Source organism: Bos taurus, chromosome X (assembly GCF_002263795.3).
Source record: "Bos taurus isolate L1 Dominette 01449 registration number 42190680 breed Hereford chromosome X, ARS-UCD2.0, whole genome shotgun sequence".
NCBI classification, from domain to species: domain Eukaryota; kingdom Metazoa; phylum Chordata; class Mammalia; order Artiodactyla; family Bovidae; genus Bos; species Bos taurus.
In genome coordinates, this window is record NC_037357.1 from 121,077,252 (window position 1) to 121,101,398 (window position 24,147).

Sequence of the window (24,147 nt, forward strand, 5' to 3'; positions counted from 1 at the left end):
CAATAAACCATATCCGTTTATATCCTGGAAGAAAATATAATGGCCAACTCTCAAATCTCTCATTGTCTACAGAAAAAGTTACTGCATTCAAATCTCACTTTCCTAAACTGAGAAACCTAGTCCACTCCAATGCTTTGTGTACTTTTTAGGCAAATATTGTCTAAAATATAACTGAGTATGCTAATGGATATAATCAATTTTAATATTATTTTTAAAAAGAAAGGAAACAGAATATCTTCAACTTTTTATTGTCCTTAAAATGATCGTTCACATTGTTTCACAAGTAAGGGAAGAAAATACAAAGACCATTTAGATATGAAATGCATAATCCAAGAACACCTTTCTTCGAACCAGTGGGGCACTTCCACTAGCAATGAGAATGTTGTTGCTTGAAATAATCATATATTCTTCCATAATTTAATATGCAACTGAGACATACTGTTAAAAATATCAAGGAAGAAGTATATCAAATGCTAATAATTACAGAAATACTGCTGGAACAAATGTATTCAGAAATGGGGTGACCTAAGGGATGAAGGTTAATGCAAAGGCAAGCAGCCCAAAGAACAAAGGCTTTAACTCTCCTGACTCTGGGGTACTTGAGAAGCAATCTCAAACCTCTCCACTGATCTGGTGCAAGCATAACCTATGTGGCAAGCTACAGTTCCTAGTTGCTTCTTAGTGATGCTCTAGGGCTAAATAAGATAAAATTTATGTGCTATGCTTTAAGCTCCATTGAGGAAAGGCACTGAATAAACTTAAGGATAATTTATGAATCCTGAGCTTGCAGTAGTCACTTCCAACTCCATTTCATAAAAGGAAAAAATGGAAATAGGAGGCCAGTGCTGTGTGGTTGGTAAAAAGCTCAACAAACTTTGGGCAATGATGATAAGCCAAACAAGACCATTTTATACACATAAGAACCTTGACTAAACCAGGAGAATTTCACAAAAACCTAACGCCTTCCATTTCGCAGGCAATAGTTCACTGGCAGAATACCTGGTGTATGAATCAGAGAAGTGTGCTATGGCAGTCATAGTCTGAGATCCAATATCTAATTGCCTTTTAATTTTGCATAATTATTTTTGTAATATTTTATGGCTCTCCTCCAGTGGATGTGCTTAGCAAGAACTGACAAAATCCTGGATTCTCCTTCAGAGTCACATTCCTAGGCCAGCTTCTCCTTTCCCCTCCCCCGATTTCCAGTCGCATTTTACCTTCTTCCTTACACAACTTAATCGGTATCTGACTCTTTTCTATTAGTCTGTATTGAAGAGAAGAGACAATAAGAATGTACTCTGAAAATCTGAACAGGAACATGAATTTGGAAATTCAATCTAGAAAATTGTCCCAGCGAGTCGTGGTGACTTGAGCTACTCTAAGTCTATTTTAACAACGGCCATCCTATCGACAGCTTGCAGTATAATTGAGTTACATCAAGTAAAGTTAGTCAAGACAAGTAGCCATATCACTTAGAAACTGTTCAGGCCCCAACTGTTCACCAACCTGTTTTCCTAAACCATTAAGTGACTGATCAAGTCCCATTTCCAAAGCCTATTTCTACACTTTTATCAAACACTTTCTCTGACCGGCAGGAATGTGTTTATTTGGAGTTTAAAAAGAGAAAACTAGAAGGAATATGCTGTTTATGTAAGCCTTAAAAACGTTTAAGCTGATTTTAAATGTCCAGATATAGGAATGAAACAAGGAGAATCTTCTAAGTCTAAACCAAATCAGAATGATTCCTCTAGAGAAAAGACATGGAGGTTTCCAGCACCCTTAACTGCTTTTTTGAAAATGCAAACTAAGGTGATATCAAGTCATGGTTAAGGCGGAAAAGGTAGCTGCCCTTCAGGAGTTTATCGATTCAGAGAGGAGGAAGTCAAGGGGAAAATCACTCTTCACTGACTAATGCACTGAAATTGTTTTCCTCATGATGGTGCCCCTGCATTTTTCTCCCCTACGTTCCCATGGTTACAAAAGGACATGGTGTGTGCACACACACACACTTTTTAATGACAAATTCTAGGGATGTAAAATGGCTTCCTATGGTTAGTCTGAATTTGTCATTATGCTTTTGAGATTTTCCTATTGACCAGCTTAACCTAGAACCACGTGTACAAGGAATAATGGGAAGAGGGGATGGCTATTTTAAAAAGCAAAAATGCCAGGGAAGCACTTTAAAGCTGTTACAATTTTATCCTGCACACACACTCTCTAATAAGACATGGAATAGTTCCCTTGAAAGGACAGAGTTCTGAGGACCGAAAACAGAGTAATGCTCTTTCTTATAAACTCTTTAGAAGAAGTCTTGAAGAGTAAACATTATGTTTCTTTGGACTATGCAGGGAATTTTAAATTCAATCAATAGATTCTAACATGTCTTTAATCAAGAAATTTTTCAAAAAGGATTTTTAAAAGAGGTAACTGAGCCTCAATGTGGGGTTTATGCCTTTGCACTCAAGGGGAGGGAAAGCCATATGTTCCTAATTGGGAATTAGAAAATCATTTTTTTTATGCCTACTTATTTCAGAAACAGGAGAAGGCACATATACGAGGATAACAAGACAACCAGAAATTAGACTGAAGAGAAGCATCTAGCAGATAACATAATTGCCAAGGTTTGAACAGAACAGATCAAATTTTGGAGATTTTGTTTCCTACTGTGCCTGCGGTTGCATGACTAGGAGTTTTGACTTCTTCTGGGACTTAGAGATACAGCCTTGTCTTACTATTTGATAAACTCAAGCCTTCACCAAGCAGTCTTTTCTGCCAGCTTTGTTCATTCTGACTTGAACAGGGCAGTGGGCTACATCAGATACAAGCTATGAGGCGTGTTTTCATCCCAAGAGACTCCAAAGCTGAAGGCCAGAACTTCATCAAATACTGTCAAATGAGGATTCAACATTATTTCTGACTTAACCACCTTAGAGTTAATCAATGCTATGAAAGGATGGTGCAGGAAATCTAACAGTACAGAAGACCTCCCAGGCAACCTCGCACATGTCCACACCACTGAGGGTTGCTAGTGTAATAGGCTGATTTTTTTTTCTGGATATATTCTACCTAGGGCCCCTGCAAAGCTGTAGATAAAAATGGTACATACCGCTTAGCTGCAACTTATACACTAAAATGGACAATAGCAACAATTCAGCAAACAACATTTTAACAAAAGCAGCCTGGGGACTTAATTGGCTTTCTAAAGAAACATATGTGATTCGATTTTTTGTATTCCATTTTTTTAAGTCTTACAACTTTGAATAATGTTTAGATCTAAGCAATACCCAAATACCAAAGATGCATTAAAATAAACATCTTCAGGGGAACACAGGCCTAGGGCAGTAGGTGATGAGCACCGCGCAGCTCTCTCAGGATGGCAGGAACCAACAGTCCTGCTACCAGAGTCGGCAGGATTCTGCGCCTCTGTTCATTGTGGAATTGGATGGACAATTAAAAGCCTTCTGGAATTCTTCAAAGTTGCTAACTGCACCATTGACCCTGAAAAAGATATGTCATAGTCCATGTCATTTAATTCTTACAAATCAACAGGTTCTGAATAAAACTCTAGCAACCTATGGCTTGATAAAATAGTCCATTCATTTAGTCTATTTACAAGGAGATAACTGAAGTCCAAAATGGTTAAGTAGATTTTCAAGAAAATTAACAGAGCTGAGACTAGAACCAGACAAATGCTATTAGTCTTCAAAATATCTTTAAATTTCTATAAACTGTAGGGTTTACAATTCCTATAAATTGTATATGTGGTGGTACATTGCTATAAATTTACAAATTCCTACAAACTATACAATTTACCAATACTTAACTTTTCTAACCATTTTTTAATTTAACTTTTTATGGAACATATAACTGACGTAGCACATGCACATTTAAAATGTAAAGTTCATTGAGTTCACATGTATACACCCATGTTATTACCACCCAGATCAAGACATGGGATATTTTCAGCACCTAGAAGGCTCCTGTGTATGCCCTAACAGTAGTACCTCCAAGCATAACTACTAGTCTGACCTCTGTGGCCACAGATCAATTCTACTGGTTTTTCAACTTCACATCAGTGGATCACACTCTATGCACTCTTTTGTCTCTGATTTCTTTCACTCAGTATTATGTCTGTAAGATTCATTCATGTTGTTGCTATCTCTAAATTATCTTTAAAGAACTCATTCAATCCACAGAAACACTTTCTATAAATTCCTATTACGCTTGCAGGCTCATATTTACCTAGAATTTGGTTCATGCAACAGTAAACTAATGAACGGGGTCTAGTTGCTATTGATGAGTAATGCTTTGCTGGAGTTAGCTCCAAAATCTGGTGTTCTTGCAAGTTCCCTGCCTGACTGCAGTAAAGACTACAGATTCCTACTCAGCACTTTGATTTTAACTGCCTTTTGAAAGTGGTATTTCCATTGTGTGAAATCGGCTACATTCAAAATCTACAGTTAGTGCAGACATCACTAACAAGCTAGCAAAGATCCACCCCCCTCATCTATTTCTTACTCAACTGCAGGTTCAAAAGGCTGACTAGAGACAGCATTCTTGGTCAATGACTCTTTCTTCCCTAATGATTTTGTTCCCTGTGGGCATTTGAATGAATATATCGGCTTGTAATTCAAAACCCCCATAACCTCTTGTGTGTCAGCTGGGATGAAAGAGTCAGACACGACTGAGCAACTGAGTGCACATGCACGCATGTGCACACACACACACACACAGGGAGGGATGCAGGTTTCACACACAGTAATGGCAATCCACTCCAGTATTCTTGCCTGGAGGATCCCATGGACGGAGGAGCTTGGTGAGCTATAGTCCACGGGTCGGACACGATTCAGCGACTTTCACTTCACTTTCACTATGATTCACCCTGGGCAAGTGTTAAGGATCAAATTTAGCTGACAGGTAAGTGTACTCTGAAAATTATCAGTTAAAATCCAACATTACAGGCAACAAGTTAGTGAGAGGAACTTAGTTTTTAAGAACTTATCTGTTGAGTAATTAATCTACTGTGTGATTTCATCTGCATCATTTGTGAGTGGAAGCACAGTTTATTAGAGACTGTCAGCATTTTTGACAGTTTAGCTCAGTGGGGGAGAATTTCTAACATAGTGATTAGGTTTTTATGCTATGGGGTAATTTAGAGTCAATTTCTTGAGAATTTCTAAGGCAAGGTTTTGGGAATAACATTTCAACATATGGAACTTTTAGATGACTTTCCTACAATATGCTAATGGATTCATTTAAACATTACATATAAAGATACCAAGAAATAATACGTTCTAAGCAAAGAACAAATAAATACAAATTACTGTGTTTCTTGGATTTACTATTATAACTCTGTCCCTTAGCACAGAAAATTTCCCTCAAACTATGCTAGAAACTTACTATGGGGTAGGTAATAGTAATCTTAATTTTATTTTTACTTAATATTTTATACATCCTGACAATTAAGATGGTAATTCATTTCCCTTCATATATAAGCAACTGTTTCAAAATAAGACTCAAACTAAAAGCTAAAACGTAGAGCTTTTGCCTCTAGATATGAATTACAATAGCTAAATGCCACCATATATCCTCCTTTGTGTTCAGAGCTATTCTGTAAGCGGGCACTCATTCATGTCTGTTGGCTGGCTGCATGAAAGAACAAGAGGCATTAAATAGGATATTCTACAGCACAAATTAAACCAGAGCTCTAGGTGTTTTAAGGCATAGTACATAAGAGCTCATTTGTATCTAAAAAAGGCTTTTCTGGTCAATATTTTTAAAAAGTAGGCGGTTGGATAAATCAAACATGCCAGTCTATGGAGCACCCATGGTGTACTCATGGCACCCGAGGATTGCTGCCTTTCAAAAACCAGAAGATAATAAGTGGGAATTACTACTAAAGCTATGATTTGGATTCTAAATTACCTTTGGAGTCTTGTACAGTCTCATAGATCTCTTGATACTAGAGGTGTGTACAAAAGCCTACTACAAAAATTTAGGTGAGAGAGTACTGGCTAAACCAGCTTCCTACTAATTAAAGAAAAGACGCTTAGTTTCTGTTTGGCCAGATTTTTTTTTTTTTTGGTCTGTGAAATGAGCTATCACTGTTCACAATGCAGGCTGTTTTTCGGATCACCCATTTGTAGAGCCCTGGAATGGCTGGGGAAGAGAGGAGGTGGAGATGCACAGTTAAAAACTCGTGTCACCCATATGCCTATTTACCTAAACTGTGGGGGGCTGTGAGCACCAGCTTGGATTTGTTCTCGAGCAGCTTCTGGTCTGTAGGAATTGCACCTCACCTAGAAGGAAAAACATCCCGATGATTATGCTTCCATTTCAATCACACATTGTCTACTGCCTTACCTGCTTCAAATCACACGAAGAGTAATTTGAGACTCGATGGATGACAAGCTGTTTTAGTAGATCAGATAAACCTTCATCAGTAGTAACATCTATTATTCCAATCCTCAGAGTAGAAGTTTTTATCACTGTGAATGCTTTCACTATTTGAGTAAATTAAGACAGGTTTCCAGACAAATGCTTTAAATGAAGAGAATAGCATATGTGTCCAGGAATCAACCAATGTATTCATTCAATTAACATAATGTTTGGAATAGCCGTTATCAAAGTTAACCATATTCATTTGAATCAGTAAAATGAATCACTCATCCATTATTGAGTATGGTCATAAGTGGGAACGGAGAAGGCAATGGCACCCCACTCCAGTACCCTTGCCTGGAGAATCCCATGGACGGAGGAGCCTGGTAGGCTGCAGTCCATGGGGTTGCTAAGAGTCGGACATGACTGGGCAACGTCACTTCCACGCCTTGGAGAAGGAAATGGCAACCCACTCCAGTGTTCTTGCCTGGAGAATCCCAGGGACGGGGGAGCCTGGTGGGCTGCCGTCTATGGGGCTGCACAGAGTCGGACACAACTGAAGTGACTTAGCAGCAGCAGCAGCATAAGCGGGAAGGATTTTGCACCCTGGGTGCCTTGTTTGCTTCATCTTAGTTCAGTCCTTGGATAGGAGGACATTGTTCCATCCCCTTTGAAGTTAGGCATGGCTATATGGTCACTTGCTCTCACCAATGAAATGTGAGCAGAAGTGACATATGTTACTTCCTTGGGGAAGCTTTAAAAATCTGGCAGAACTTTTAAGAGTATTAAAAACAATTTAGGATGCTACATTAAAGGCCAGTGCACATTTTCTCCCTACTCCTTCCCTAGTCCTGTCGTGACCATGGAAGCACCTACAAGATAAAGATTCCAAAACCCAGGTCCTGAGTAGTAACTATGAGCAGAGGCCCACTGCTGACCCATGTTACACACGGAACATGAACAAGAAGAAAACTTTTCCTTGCACTGTTTATTCATGTACCATAACCTACTTAATCCTGATTTGAAGTGTATCTTGAAATATGATATAGCTTGAAGTATGAATAGAACTAGGACATATGAATATGATGGGGGGAATTCCAAGTGGAGGAGAAAATGGAAACAAAGACATATTGGAGAAGAAAAAAACAAGACATTCAGCTTGGCTGGACTGTGTGGTGCATAGTGGGCAGCAATGGGAGACCAGGGAAGGGTGAGGATGGGGCCAGATTTCTGGCCTGAGCAAGTCCTGAGCAAGAGGCTACCATATTTAGGTTAACGTATTGCTAATCTTGTTTAACAATACTTAAATATTGTTAATGAGCATGAAGGTGATTAAAAATACATTTTCAAAAGATTTATCCAGCAGGGGCACAGGAGTAGGAGGAAATGAGAGACTAGTTTGAAGATTATTTATGGGCCCCAGGAAGGATCTCCATGAATGTCCACTGAAAGAGGAGCAATGAGAAGAAAGAAGGAGGATAAGAATATCTAAGGAAAAATGGACAGAAACTACGGGGACAGAGGCAGCAGCAAAGGTGATAGGATGCTACTGCTTTTGGAAAAGAGAAACCATCCATCACAGTGGTTCTGAATTTGACTCTAAAGATGTTTCTGTAATGGGAGTACTTAACTTCCTCAGAAGCTAGCTAAGGTGAAGTTGTTTCTCACAATCAATTCCACCTCACTTTTTCTAATGTTATTTCCTCTTGCATTATTATATAGTACTGTCTTTGCTTCATATATCATTTAAGAGATTTCTAAAAACACATTTTTGTTCTTACTGTTTTCCTAGTACCTTCTCAGGAGACAAAATAATTTTCCTCCTTATGAGCAGACTTATTTCAGTTTACAAAAGGTTGAAAATCTCATTCTGCCAGTAGGGAAAAGCTCCAAGAGAAATTTCTCATTAGTAATATAAAATCACTTGCCATTTTTCTTCTTAATCTCTTTAAAGTAAGTCATATATAGTTTGGAATTTTATTTGGAGACATTTCAAAACTGACTGTAATGTTAATATCAGTTAGTTTACTTCATCTACTAAGATGGACCTCAAGTAAGTAAGTAAGAACCTAAATAAGAACTGACGGACCTTGTACTTTGTCCTCTAGAGCATGGGACAGCAAACATTTTCTGTAAAGAGACAGATAATAAATATTTTAGGCTTTGCAGACTGTAAGTCTCTATTCTAAGTACTCAACTCTGGCACTGTAGCACAAAAACAGCCATAGACAATATGTAAAGACCATGGCTGTTTTCCAATACAAAATAGACAGCAGGCAACATATGGCCCATGGGTCCTAGTTGGCCAATCCCTGCTCCAGAAAGTTCTATCTATATTTGCATGCTTATTTTGGATATCTGACCCAGTACTGACCCAAAAGAAAGTCTCTTTAATTGAACTGTGTTAATCTCATCCTTTTCAAGCAATTCGTCTAAAAACGTCAAGTGTCTTCAATATACCCAGCTTCTTTGTTGGATGCTATGGGGATAAATAATAAGTGTATGAAGATACACAAGCTATGAAGATAAAAATCTTCAACATTTTGATAACAAGGTAACTGCACAGTAAAGAAGATAAGTGCAAAGGAGTTAGAGATTTTTTTTTTAGTGAGACCTGGAATCCATAGGGAAGTTTGTGGAAGATGTGGAAGAGGTAAAACTTGACATGGATCCTAAATGGTAAAGATGGAATTGAATAATCTGAGGGGGAGAAGTACAAAGAGGGTCACTTTGCAGAAGGCAAATCTAAAGCAAAACCAGAGACAATGATGAGCATGACATTGTGGAGTGGAAGTGAGGACACCTGCCCAGCTAAGGGTGAGTCTGGTAGAGCTATGGGGATTTAGAGCTGGTTGGGTAGAGTTGTATAAGACTGAGGAGAACTTTGAGAGGCATTTGGTCTCCATGTGGCAGGCACCTGGGAGCCACTGCAGTTCTTTCAGCAGGTCAGCTATGAAATAAAAATGGTATTTCAGTGGCATGTAAGACAGGCAATGGTGGAAAGAAGCCAAATCAGGAAAACATGCCATAAGGCTGTTGGGATAATTCAAAGCAGAAGAGATGGAGGCTTAGTCTACAGATGACAAGACAGGGTAATGGGGAAAAAGAGAGGCTGAATCTGAAGAACAGTTAATGGGATGAAACATCAGCTTTTGAGACACATGTCATATAAATGAGGATAAATTGATCAAATAAGACCTAAGAGTCCAGATTTTCTAACCAGAAAGACCCAAAGGCTGATGGTTGAGGGTATGTTGATAAAAGTAGGAAAACTAGAAAGGAGAGTCACTTTGTTGTTGATTACACTTTTGCTGATGTCAGGTTGATAAATGATCATTTATTTAGTGCTGCCATGTCAGCTTTAAGAGATAACAGACCCCAGACAGATGAGAATCCTTTAACCGGAGTCAAGTGAAGAAGACATGGAAATTAATGAGCTTACTGAGGAGTGAATGAAAAAACTTAGGAACAAAAGATTGTATTGATAAAAACCTCTGTCTAGTTTTGAGCAATACAGATACAGATTTGCCCACTGTGAGGCCATGCATCAGGACTTCATCAACCCAACCCAGACTTGTTTGAAAATGAGGCCTACATATTTGTGACATAAACTAGGGCAATAACAAAGAACAACTGGCACTTGCATCATTGGCCAGATACTCGAACTCGGAATTGTGCCTTATTTAGGGCACATCTTCTTTCAGTTTCTGCTCAGAGAGCCCATTAAACTCGCAAAAGGGTGATATGCCTCTCACCTTTGCTGCTGCTATTTGCAGCTCTAGTACTCTTCACATGTTCATTTGGCAGTTGGGAACATAGACTTGAGGGACCCCCAGGTTGACAGTGGCGGGATCAAGTCAGCAAATGAGGTGAAGGAGGAGAAATGCAGGAAACAACAGAGCCAAGAAAGACTCTAGAGAATGAGTCACTAGAAATGGTTACAAATAGTATCAAATACATTAAGAAGTCAGGATATACTGAAGAAATATCAAGTGAGTCACCTCAGGGCTGGTAACTCACTTGATAAAAAATACCAATAAGCCTCGATTCAATCAGTTAATTAATTATATCCCATAGAACATGAAACACATGAAATTTATCCAGACAATAAGCAGCAAGATACAATTTCAGCTAAAATCAAAAGTTATGTCATTAAACTTTTGTTCCAGACCTTTGACCCAGGAAGCAAGTCAAAGTCCCACATTTTCTCTCTGAGGCCCCTTCCTCAGTCTTACTCACGTGAGCATAACTCATGAAGAAAAGCTGGTTGTTGGTGAATTCAATGCCTGGTAGGAGAGGCTCCTCAACTCCCTGCCTCTTGTCATTTATCCATTTCCTGTAAGCCTGGGGCGAGAAGTAGAGGAGATGACCCTCTGCAATAATGGCTTTTCTCTTTTCTCCTCCAATATAGATATTAACTATATCCTCCCCCATGTGCAAAATGTATCCTGTCAAGCTTTCCTTTAAGAAAACAAACATCTGGAAATGCAAGTCAATGGTGTGTTGCTTAACAGTGAGACAGGTTCATCTGCAAAAAGACCTTTCACTCAACAGATACCAAAGCAGCTGGGCCAAAGTAGGCACATGTTAAGTAACATCCTTTCTTCCCCCCAAAAAAGCTATTTTTTCTATTCCTACCAGGGAACAAATAAATCTAACAAAATGGCAAGCCCTATGGAAATAAATATTGGGACCAATCTATCAGCAAATTTATTTATTTTGCCAGGTAAGAGAGAAAACTATAATCTTCGATCACCATCATTTTATAAACTGAAGTATATTTTAACTAGAATTAGAGGAAGAATATAACCTCAGAATAACAGCTTGCTCTTGACACTGAATACATATAGCTTTATGTATATCTTTCTACATCATCCTTATGTGTTTTGCTTAACCGTGGAGCAGGGGATAATGAAAACATTATGATGGACTCCTACCTGGCCCACTACATGTGAAACACTAGCCTCTGACTGTAATTTAGAAGCTTAGTATTTTAAGAGAAAATTGTAAGGAGGGTTGCATAGAGTATACTCAAAGAAAACACCTACAAACCTAGCCCCAAGATTTCTGTAGCATGTTTTAAGACTACACTAAAAGTATCCTCTGAAAAGTATCTTTTAACTACATGAATCTTAATAACCAATATTACTGTTAGGGTGACTTTATTCTCCAAAAAGAAAAAGGAAAGAAATTCAGCTCTACTCATTTAACAGAATATAACAGTCAAAGGGGAAATATAATTCAATTTACAGAAATTCACAGAATTTATAGAAATCTAACTCCTCAAGAAAATGTCTGTAGTGTAAACTGAGGTGCACCCAAATGGTATTTTATAGCTTAATTTGTAAAATCACAGCAAACATCGCAGTGCATACCCTAAAAGCTTGTCGCAGCCCTCCATTATCAGCAATATTTTCTCCCAGTGTCCTCTTCCCCTTCACCTAACAGAAAGAAAAAGAAAAAATAAGAGTGTTTCACAGCCAACCATCATTCAGCAAGAGGCATAAATATGATAGCAAGAAAACACTGCTGTATTTTAAGGAGAAAATTGCATTCAATACATCAGAGGTAGTCATAACATATTGTGAGATGGCAAACGAACCCCAGCAAAGTGCTCCTGAATATAATTTCTATTTTATTATACTACTCATTTCTTTCTCACCCATCTCTCTATTCTCACCAATTTAGCCAGCTCCAACAAAATGTTAACATATTCTGAGTGACTCTGGTTTAATGGGGACAAAATAGAAATGTCAACATACAGATTATTTTCTCTGATTAACTAACATAATTTGAGTATTCTTTTTAGTGAGCTTCTGTTTCCAAAAATCTACCATCCATACAGGAATAAGGTTTTAAGACCAACCACTACCATTTTACCTTCAGCAACTTTCATGAAAAATTAAGAAGATAGTTCTCCTGGGGAACAAAAATCCAATAGAAGAAGTGCAGACCACAAGGTCAAGGTTTGCAATATGTATGACAACCAGCCAAGCACAGTGAAGAAATTCTTCCAAACACTTGAAGATTATTTCTTCAACCCTTAAATAGGCGAGGACAAAAAGTATTCTAAACCAAGACAGCCACAAGCCAAACTCCAGCCTCCTGCTTGTTTTTGCACAGGCTGCAGGGCAAGCCTGGGTTTTACATTTTTCAATGGTTTGGAAGAAAATAGAAAGAAGGATAATGTCTCGTGGCATGTGAAAATTATACAAAGTTCAAATTTCAGTGTCTGTAGCTCAACTTCTATGGGAACACAGGCACATCCATTCAAGTGCATGTTGTCTGTGGTTGTCTGCTTCCTACAGTGGCAGAGTTGAGTAGTTGCAACAGACCTTGCAACTCACAAAACCAAAGTTATTTACTGTCCGGCCCTTGACAGAAAGAGTTTGCCAAGCCCCATATCAGAGACAAAATAATGCCCTATAATAATAAAGAGGTCTATGTTCTAATCCCTAGAACCTGTGAAAAGATGACTTTCCGCAGCAAAAGGCACATTTAAAACATGATTACACTAAGGATCTTGAGATGGACACATTAGCCTACATTATCCAGAAGAAAGTGAAGTTGTTCAGTCGTGTCCGACTCTTTGTGACCCCATGGACTGTAGCCCACCAGGCTCCTCCGTCCGTGGGATTCTCCAGGCAAGAATACTGGAGTGCGTTGCCATTTCCTTCTCCAGGGGCTCTTTCCAACCCAGGGATCGAACCCAGGTCTCCTGCATTGCAGGCAGACACTTTAACCTCTGAGCCACCAGGGAAGCCCAAAGAGTCCAGTGTACTTAATTACAAGGGTCTATATAAATGGAGGAAAAGGAAGTTAGGAGAGGGAGTGTGTCAGGGTGATGCCATGTGACAAGACCTGACCAGTCATTGCTGGCTTTGAAGAAGAAAGGGAGCAGGAGCCAAAGAATGTGGGCAGCCTCTAAAAGCTAGAAAAGGCAAGGCAAAAGATTCTCTCCTAAAGCAGCTAGAAAGGAAAGCAGCCCTGCAGACACCTTGACTTGAGCCCACTGAGACCTGAGTCAGAAATACAGAACTGCAAAATAATACATTGGTGCTGCTTCAAGTCACTAAGTTTGTGGTGATTTGTTATAGCAGCAACAGACTAATACACATAGTTCCAAATTTTCAAGCTACAGATCCTACCAACTCTACCAACTCCTTATTTTTAAGATAGCCCAGTCACCTGGGTATCAGGAAATACCCATGAATAAAAACAAATCTTCAGAAAACACTCATCTCTGTAATCACCCAAGATCCTCCTAGCTTGCGTCCCCAAAAGTTAGCACTCCTGCTTTACCCAGCGTCTTTCTTTTACTACAGTCCTATGAGGCAAGCGCTGTTATCACCACCGTTTGCTTAACAAATGAGGAATCTAAGGCTGAGAGTGTGTGTCAAAGGTGTTACCCGGTGCTGCACCAGATCCCCTGTCCCACCAGGAACCCATTCCAGCAACTGCTACAGGCTGAGGAAGATTAAGCTTAGCTTAGGGGAATCCACTCCCCTCAAGCTTGCTGGGAGATGATACCAGTTACTTCTCAGTGTGCAGTGAGAACATTCCAGCCCCTCATCCCAGGCTGAACAATTTCTGTGATGCAACTCATGCTCCAGAATCCTCTAAGGGATGAGACTGAGGCTAAACTTCTGAAACCAGCATGTTTTCCTCATCATTTTACAGGTTTCTCCTGAAACTATTTCTGTGGCTGACTCCTTTATCTAAGAAACCCCTTCTCAGGCTCTGTTCTAATGGACCTGACCTAAGAGGGATGCAGTGAACTCACATTTCACAGGGATTCGAACTCAAGTAATCTCTGCCCAGAGCCTTTGCTCCATAATATGTAACCTTCTCAAGTCTTAACTCCTTTTGATTCTACTGCTTCTGTTTCTAACCACTCATGCTCAAATTGAATCTCCTTCCTTGTTCCTCTAAGCTTTTCTTTTAGAGGTCTGAGGAGTAGTTTTACCCCTCAGGCTCCTCCCACTCTTGACCACCTCAGTAGAACATATGACCTCAAGTTTGCCTCTCAGGACTCATCGGCTGCTAAGAGCCTGTTTCTCAGATGCTCCACTGGAGCTCCCCCCAGTCCACAGCAAAGAATAACTCAGGCACAGAGGACTGGCCTCCACAGATGAAGCTAGAAAAATACAGCATGGTCCTTTATATCCACAAAGGAAGCCATCCCTTCTCCTCAGGGAATGAGACCGAAGCCGTTTTCTGATGGTTGAATGGATTTATGCTGAGACAGGCATGCCCTTTCTAGCGTCCTTGTTGCAAAGGTACACATTTGTCAGAATTCAGTTTTGGTATCTGACACTTTGGCCAAAATGGATGTTGTAGAACAGTCCCTGCCCAACACATCACGCAGGTTTCAAATAACGTAAAGTAAGACAATGATATGGGAAGAAGAGTAGGGGTTTTGGAGTCATACCAGTGTAAGCTCTAATGTAGATTCTACCATGGGTTTTAATCTCTTTGAGCCTCAGTTTCCTCATATGTAAAATAGCCTAGTAATATGAACACCTCTCAAACCATTATGAGGATGAAATTCGTTCCAAGTGTAAAGTCTAATCCCCATGCCTGTATATAATAATCACCAGGAAATATGCATTCCCTTCCTCCAAGAAAATTGCTCTTCTACTGTTTGTTTTTTTTTTTTTTTTTTTTAGCCACTATTGTTTGTTCTCCCCTGGGATGGTGTACCTACGAGTATGTCACAAAGCATTAGGAATATTAAGCATGACTCATTGAGTGCTTATTGCACAGCAGGCATTGTGCCAGTGCTTTACATTATCTCAGTTATTTAATTCTTATGACAAGCGAATAAAGAGTTAAAAAATAGCTACCCGTTTCACAGATGAAGTCTCTGAGACACTGGAATGTTAAATAACTTGCCTAAGTTAAAAAAAACTTACAATCTGCGATTGGTTGAACCAAAATATGGACCTGTGTCTGACTCTAGAATCCTTCCCCTGTGCTTTTTTTTTTTTAATTTTGAGAATACTTTGCTAGTTTTCTAGATGGATTTTCACAATGTGATAACCCCTGAATTGAAAACAGAAACACAAAAGTATCTGTTTTAGGTCTTCCCATGACATTGTTGTAGACATTTTAAAAATACATGGGCAGAGAAATGGCTTTCCAGGGCACTGATGAAGCAGCTAGAGATATAGACTCAAGGATACAGACTCTGCTCTCATGTCCCAGATAAGGAGTGGTCTCCCTTGTGCTGTACATAGATCAAGAACCAGCAGAACCAACTCAGCGTTTATAAACATTCCCTTTAAAAGTGCATGGATTTTTTACCTGAATTCTTCTGGACTGATGAAATATAGCTCAGCAGACTAGACTTGAGGCATAGTGAGGTTTCAGGTGCTGTCCCAGCCCCAGGAAGTTACTGGGTAGAGGACATGCTTGACTGATGGACCAAGAGACTCTAGAGAAACCCTGTGTAGACACATCCATCTACCCTGGTTTTGCGGGGTCTCCTGCTTTTCTTAGGTGCTGTGCCCTTGACTAGACAAATTAGGAGCACACAGTTTTCACAGCGTTTTAGAGGAAGATCTTCATGCAGACCCATAACCTACCAACAATTCTTCATTACTGGTCTCATTGTCAAATACAGTGAGAGAAATCTGTGACTTATAATTATGAAAGCAGGGACAGAAAATGCAACTGGAAAACTACAAGAAAAAAAAAAAAACTAATAGTAGGGGAAGGGAATGAAAGCTAACCTGATCAAACCAGCAAAATAAGAAAAGGAAAAAGAAGTAATAAACAATGTATAGGAGATAAACTATACAGAGAAAACTGTAAAATTGCATTTGAAAGCCTGGAACAAAAACCAAATAGATGGAAAGATATACCACATACTTGAACAACAGGACTATGACAGAAATGCCAATTACATACATTTAATGTGATTTAACTTAGAATCTTGGGCTTCCCACGTGGTGCTAGTGGTAAAGAAGACATATGCCAATGGAGGAGACACAAGAAACATGGGTTTGATCCTTGGGTCAGGAAGATCCCCTGGGAGGAGGGCATGGCAACCCACTCCAGTATTTTTGTCTGGAGAATCCCACAGACAGAGGAGACTGGCGGGCTACAGTCCATGCGGTCTCAAAGAGTTGGACACACAACTGAAGCAACTTAGCACGCATGCACACAACTTAGAATCATAATGGGATTTTCTTGGGGAGTGGGTAAAGAGTGGGTAAAAGGATCCTGGAATTTATACAGAGGTATATTTGCCTGAGAATGGCCAACCATATAAAAGAACAGTGAGGGAGAGCTTGTATTGGCAGATACCAGAAAAATCCATACAGCCACAGTAAAAATGCACTGGTACAGAAATCAACAAGTAGATCAGTGGACTAGAATATATAAATCAGAAATTTATCTCAGTATATATGAGATTCTAGTATTTCACGAATATTCAATTCAGTAAGAAAAAAAAAACACATATTTTAGTCAGTGATACTGGATCAATTTATCCTTTTGGAAGAAGATAAAAGTGAACTTTCATATTAAACTCCATAGCAAAATAAGTTGCACATGCATGAATATTTAAATGCAAAATGACAAAACAATAAAAAAAAAATCCTTCCCAGTAAAGCTGCTGCTGCTACTGCTAAGTCGCTTCAGTCATGTCCGACTCTGTGCGACCCCAGAGACGGCAGCCCACCAGGCTCCCCCGTCCCTGGGATTCTCCAGGCAAGAACACTGGAGTGGGTTGCCATTTCCTTCTCCAATGCATGAAAGTGAAAAATGAAAGTGAAGTCTCTCAGTCGTGTCCAACTCTTAGCGACCCCATGGACTGCAGCCTACTAGGCTCCTCCATCCATGGGATTTTCCAGGCAAGAGTACTGGAGTGGGGTGCCATTGCCTTCTCCATCCCAGTAAAGCTAGGAGACTTCATATATGATATAGAATGGAAATGCATAAAAAAGAGGCATCTTTTGACTCTATGGAAATATTTAAATTTTGTTTGTCAAAAAATACCATATACAAAGTACAATGGATGAGAAATATATTGAGGGGGAAATACTATAATATGAATGACATAAAACTTTAACATCTATAATATTTTTTAAAGTTCTCATAAATTGACAAGAAAATAATACATAAATGTTTCTCCACATATCACTGGTAGAAATGTGAAATATTATAGCTTCTTAGGAACAGTAGGAAACTATCCTATAGGGCAAAAAAAAAAAAAAAGAATATACACATAATAAGAGTATTTACTGCCACAGTATTTATTATGGAGAAATAACTGGAGACACAGTGTAACCCTTCAACAGGACATCAGTCAGCTGTGTTAGACTAGGGGTCCCCAACCTCTGGGATCTAATGCCTGATGATCTGAGGTGAAGCTGATGTAATAATAATAGAAACAAAGTACACAATAAATGTAACGCACATGAATCACCCCAAAACCATGTCCCCCACCCCATCCAAGGAAAAACTCTCTACCTTGACACTAGTCCCTCATTCCCAAAAGGTTGGATGCCGCTGTGTTAAGAGTCCATTCACACCATGGACTTTTAGGCAGCCACTAAAAACAATGAAGTAAAGGCAGGTGCGTGGTGTACACACATGTGTATGTGTGTGTGTGTGTGCATCTCCACGTGAGAATGGGGAAAAAGTGTATCAAGGTTATTGAGATGGATTATAGGTGGGGAAGATAAAAGCGATGAGAGGGAAAGGGGAAGGCAGTAGAGGTGAAGACAGAAAAGGAAAGGAACAATATTTCACACAGAAAAAGCATGTATAAAATCACATTGTCTTTATAAGAATGCATATAAGTATATATAAGAGAAAATCAACATTTTAAAAGTTTTTTTTTTTTTTTTGCTCCAACTTCTTTATCTAAGAGCTCTTAACCAATTCAGAGTTATTAATTCAAATTGTGGCATGTCAATGAGAGTTTGCTGTATGGCTCAGGAAACTCAAAGGGGGGCTCTGTATCAACCTAGAGAGGTGGGATGGAGAGGGAGATGGGAGGGAGTTTCAAAAGGGAGGGGATATACGTATAGCTATGACTGATTCATGCTGAGGTTTCACAGAAAACAGCAAAATTCTGTAAGGTAGTTATTGTTCAATAAAAAATAGACAAATTTAAAAATTAAAACAAAATTGTGGCATGTGTGCTCAGTCGTGTCCAATTCTTTGAGACCCCTTGGACTGTAGCCCACCAGGCTCCTCTGTCCATGGGGATTCTCCAGGCAAGAATACTGGAGTGGGTTGCCATGCCCTCTTTAAACTGGTGATTTTTTTTTTTCAATGAATTAAAGCTAAGCAGTAGTTTGGAAAGAAATCTTTCTAATGATACACAATTCATATTTTTGAGATATTTATTGTTTATCTTTGCTACACAGTTTTCTATACTAATCTGAATCTAGGAGAATAGACTAATGCTTAGGCCTATAATTCTCAAACTGTAGCTTCTATCAGAATCACCAGAAGGCTTATGAGAAGACAAAACGCTTGACTACCAGGCTCCACCCTCCCACCTACCCCTACACCCCCACTCCCCAACTCCAAGATTCTGAGTCAGTAGGTCTGAATTAAGACTAAAGAATTTGTATTCCTGACAAGTTCCCCAGGGAGTCTGACACTGTTGACCTGGGAAATACATTTTGAGTACCAATGCTCGAAAGCAAGCTAGTGTCTACATGAGGAAAAATGACTCACAGCATGTCCCCTCCACTGCAGTTGTACTCACATTTAAGCCAGCTTTCTTCCAATAATAGTTGCTATACTGGTTAATCATGCACTTTGTTTTTTCCTTAAACTTTTCTTCTGAATCCATAGACCACCAAGGATCCAGGTTTCCATTTTTATCATATTTTCGACCTGGCCAAAAGGAAAGTTAAAATATATTTGCATTATTTATGGAAACAAATAAATTTCTGCACCTTCCCTTTCCTTCACTTCAACAAGCCTTGAAAACACAGTCATGGACCACTCCTGGAAGCACTTCCTGCTTTCTCTCCAGTGTCACAGGTTAATTAATTATAAAAAGTAAAGAAAGGAGAAAAAGGTCTGAGGAAGTTCTTTACTTCTAAGCAACCAAGGATACTTTAAGGTTTATCAACTTATGGCATGTACCATTCTTGACCAATCTCAGATTGTTTCTACCTGCTCTGACCTCAAATATTCTCTAAATTATGAAATGAAATGGCTGCCTTCAGAAAGCCCATGAAAGGAGTCAAAGCACCACTGCCTGTGAAATTCCAAATGATCCATAGGAACAGCCTCAGTGAGTCACTCACACCCTGCGACCACAGCCCCTGACTCAGCGCTAAAAGGACTGTGTTTCCTCCAAGTTGCCAGCAGCCAAGAGACATATAAAACCTCTCTTATGAATCATTCCACAGCCATCAGTGTAGATGGAAGGCCCATCTGTCCTGCTCTGACAAGGAAGGTTGCTCTAAAAACAGAACTTGAAACAAGAATGGAAATCTCCAAAACACAATGGAAATAAAGATGAGTTATACATGCTTTTTTGCTACAGGTTCATTGTTCATTTTCCCTGTATCCCTCAAAAAAAAAAAAAAACACAACAACAACAACTCTAGGTGTATCTGGACTATCTCCTATACTCAAGGTTGTTATTGGTTTAAATTTAATTGCACAGAGAACTTCTCACTGAGCTTAGAAGAAAGTCCCCAAAGCAAAGGTGTTGAGGAAAATGACCCAGAGCTCTTCAGCAAGGCTGCATGCCACTACCACCCCGATCCCCCCACTCCTGGAGAGCTCCAAGTCACTGTCCTTGACCTGCTAACCAAGCAATCATTAAATAGTTACTGTGCGATGCACTCTTCTAAGTACTGGTTACAGAATGAAATGCCATCTTTAGATTCTGTCCAAAAGGCTGCCAGAAGATTCTGAGGGACAACTATACTGAAGTTTCCCAGGGAAAAAAAAAAAGCCTAGAACCAAGAGACCACTACTGGCTTTTGTTTCTTAGCTAAGAATCTCCTCTCAGATAACCCAAATGCAGCTCAGGGGATTCAGGTGACTCCCAGGCAGCTACATTTCAGCAGGGAGGGGTGGCAAGGGGAGCAAAAAAACTCCAGTGATTAAGGAAAGGCTGGCTGCTGGGAGTAAAGAATTATCCAGAAGGAGAGGAACCGAAAGGGTCTCTGGCCCTGGGGTAGACATCCAGGAAAGGATGTTGGAGATCTCACAGATATGGAAGAAAGAAGTCCCTCTAAACGGGGTTGCCTTGGGCTAGGCAGTTCCTGAGCCTGCTCTGTATATCACTGTGTGCCAGGCTCTCTCTGTCCACGGAATTCTCCAGGCAAGAATATTGGAGTGGGTTGCCATTTCCTTCTCCAGGCGATCTTCCCAACCCAGGGATCGAACCCACATCTCCTGCTTGGCAGGTGGATTCTTTAACACTGAGCCACCTGGTAAGCCCAAAGGAGAAAGGAGTTCTGATTTAAAATGATGACTTTCAAAGGGCAGTCATTTGTTTCGTTTGTGCAATACTCTGCTCTTTTTGCTTATATGTCATCAAGATACATACCATACTCTATATTATGTATTATCAGGAAAACATAGCCTTTCTAAAAGAAATTCTGAATACATGACAGCATAGAGGAAAACTGAGATTCAACACTGCATAAATCTTGAAATAGTGTAAAGGAATCAGTTAGCCAAGTTTCAAGAATCCTAACTGACTGAGTCCTAACTCGGCAGCATGTATAATCATCTTCAGAGCAAAGCTCACACCTCTGGGGAGAGCATCTCAAAATGGTGAATAAAGAAAGGAAGAGAAGCTATAAAGTCATTCCTATAACTACTGTGGCAGCTACAGCAATTCAGATCTAAATGCAAAACTAATTTCACTGAAATTACAAGGTCTGCTTTAATGCTACCCCATCTCCAACAGGAACAATTATTTATTTATTGCAAGCTAATACAACAAGACATGGGGGGAAGTTTTCAATCAGCAATTATACTGCTTTGGATAATCTTCAATCTAAGATGATGCCACTCTCCAAAGATAATAGCAACAATTAACATCCATATCATCAACATGACCATAAAAGCATCAGCTTATACAGTGAATCGGTACTTACCATTATTATCAAATCCATGTGTAAATTCATGTCCAACAATTACTCCTATAGCACCATAACTCAGAGATCTATGACATAAATATATAAATGAGCTAAAATTATAAGCATGAATGTCAGAGCATAATTCTTTATTTTTTTTTCAATGAAAAGCCAAGACAATTCGTTTTCTACTAACCACATCCACAAAATTATAATGAGAGAAAAAAGTAAACACATCCTTGTCATTGAAATAGACAAAGAAACTATAATTTCTAATGGTGTCACTATGAGCATATATGAGCCTTAGTTTCTACCCAGTGAAATCAGGGATATGAAAGTGATGGTTTCTAAAGTCCCTTTCAGCCCTAAGGCTTCTGTGGGTATATATGCACTCTAACTGCAGTTTATATTTATAAACACCCAAAGCAGTAGCAGATTTTGAAAAGATCCTGTCAGTAAACATACTGTTTATTTTTCATCTGTGAACCTGCTGAAAATTGTTTTCCAAATGTAGACATAAAACAGGAATAGAATAGAGATTAAAAGGGATCACCCTGCTTTGGAAGGTAGTCACATTCCTCTGCTTCTGTGACAGACAAATTCACAGGTGGACAGCAAAGACTATGAAGCCTGAACCAGATTTGGAAAAGGTGTTAGAGTATTTCTGTTCACCTACAAAGGTGAATGCTGACAATTCCACACACCCTGAATGCGTATGCTCCTCCTCCCACCAAGAGTTAATCTATTTCCCTCCTGCTTGAAACTGGATGGGCCTCGGGACTTGCTGTGGCCACCAGAATGCAGTGCAAGGGGCCAGGTGTGACTTCTGGGCTGAGGCCTTACAGCTTCCATTTGTGTGCCCTCTTGGAAGTTAGTTGCAATGTAAAGAAGTTGGAGTAATGAGCTGGAGATGCCAAGTGAAGCAAGTGAGAGATGCCAAACGTTGAGAGACATCTAAAGGACGAGAGAAGCCCAGCCATTCGAGCCAGCCCAACCAAGGCACCAGACATGTGAGTGAAGTCATCTTAGATCCCATGGCCCCAGTCGAGCTGCTGAGCCAATACTACACGGAGCAGAAATAAGCTGTCTTGACTGGAGTACTGCCCCAACTGCAGAATCAGGAGCTAACAGTGGTGGCACTTTGTTACATAGCAATAGGTAACTAAAAGAAAACACATAAATGATGTATCAGGAAATCAGTAAGGGGGTTTCCCTATGTATATGTCTGGGATCTTCTCTTTCAACTAAAAGTTCCCTGAAGACAAAACCCTTATCTACTTGATTGCTGCTAAATTCTCTGGACTTAGGACACTGTAAATGAGTAACAATGATTTAACTAACTGATTAATTTGACCATTTCTTGCAAGTGACAGATCAATATGTTACTTATTTTAGTCATTCAATGTGCGCATGAGGATTATAGACAACTTTAAATCCTTGTTATAAAGATTCTTCCTGAGATTTGTAATTATACACAAATATTTCACAGTTGATTCCTGACATGCAACATCAAAATCACCCAGCACTAGATAGGACCTATAAGTGGAAGGAACAAGAAATTTGAAGCAACATGTTATTACAGGACATAATGATCCTTAACATGCTAATTGCTTGTCACAACTATACCCAAGGAAGTGCTGCAAGATTTAATTTTTCCCCTTGGTGGCAATTCCTTCCTTTGTTATTTCTTTCCTGCAAGGTAATTTGCATTTGAAAAAAATGCTTTCCTACTGTTTTTCCATCATTGCAAACCTTCATTAAAGAAGTGAGAGTAAAACGGTGCATTTCAATCATAGAGCTATGAGAGCAGGGTGGGACAAACTTGTAATTCTACATAGAGCTAATTTTTGCAGCAGTAGCTCTCACTATGCAGCCTGTAACATTTCGCTTTTCTAGGACTCTTAGCTCCAAGAATAGTACTCAGTCCTCTACAAGCCTCAGTCAATGCTGTTGACTGGATGAATTTAAGGGATGAACCACGGGGGCTTATAGCAACTGCTCTGCAATAAATGTCCCTTAAGAGGGAGACCTGGCGTGCTGCGATTCATGGGGTCGCAAAGAGTCGGACACGACTGAGCGACTGAACTGACTGAACTGAACTGACTAAGAGGGACTGCTCCAAAGAGCTTCCTATTCACAAAGGGTAATAGAGAATTCAGAAAATGATTGAATCATTGTAAGTTTCAATTCTCAGTTACATAATCACAATCCTTTGGACAAGAGACAAAAAGTAAAAGTAATTTTAGATGACTAAGCCTGACAATGATAATGTTTCATAACACTAAATTTGCATCTTTCATTTTATCAATGGACATTATTTAAATTAGCATGTCATAAAAATAAATTAATAAATTCGTATGCCTTTTAAAATGTGACTGGCTGGCCAGAAACAAGAAGACTCCTGCAGAGAAAATCTAGCCTTCCAAAAATAAAATGAAAAAGATGACAATTTTTCCACCCACTCAGTTTCTCTTTTGTTCTTACCACCCAATGGGTTGCACATATGCACAGGATTTGCTGTCAACAACAAAGCAACTGTGATCTCACTCTGTCATCAAGCAAAGGCTACTCTAGGTCTGGTGTGGAAATTCATAAAAATCTCAGAGTTACAAGCAGCTTTAAGGTCAATTAGTTCAATTCCTTAGCAGAGGCATAGGTCCCCTTTACAAAAAACCCATTAAAATGATCCTAAGAA

The 24,147-nt window shown here is 39.4% G+C and overlaps 1 protein-coding gene across 2 annotated transcripts in view; it reads right to left on the minus strand.

The window, feature by feature from the left end:
- Positions 1 to 232: 232 nt before the first annotated feature.
- PHEX (phosphate regulating endopeptidase X-linked) overlaps positions 233 to 24,147 on the minus strand; it is a 221,381-nt gene continuing 197,466 nt past the window's right edge. Inside the window, exons 17-22 of one of the 2 annotated variants that reach the window (XM_024988135.2) lie at positions 21,474 to 21,541; positions 19,109 to 19,239; positions 11,754 to 11,819; positions 10,618 to 10,722; positions 6,223 to 6,299; positions 233 to 3,498 (exon numbers count right to left, since the gene is read on the minus strand). In XM_024988135.2, the coding sequence (XP_024843903.1) occupies positions 3,396 to 3,498; positions 6,223 to 6,299; positions 10,618 to 10,722; positions 11,754 to 11,819; positions 19,109 to 19,239; positions 21,474 to 21,541 (550 nt within the window). In that variant the 3' untranslated portion in view covers positions 233 to 3,395. 2 annotated transcript variants of the gene reach the window in all.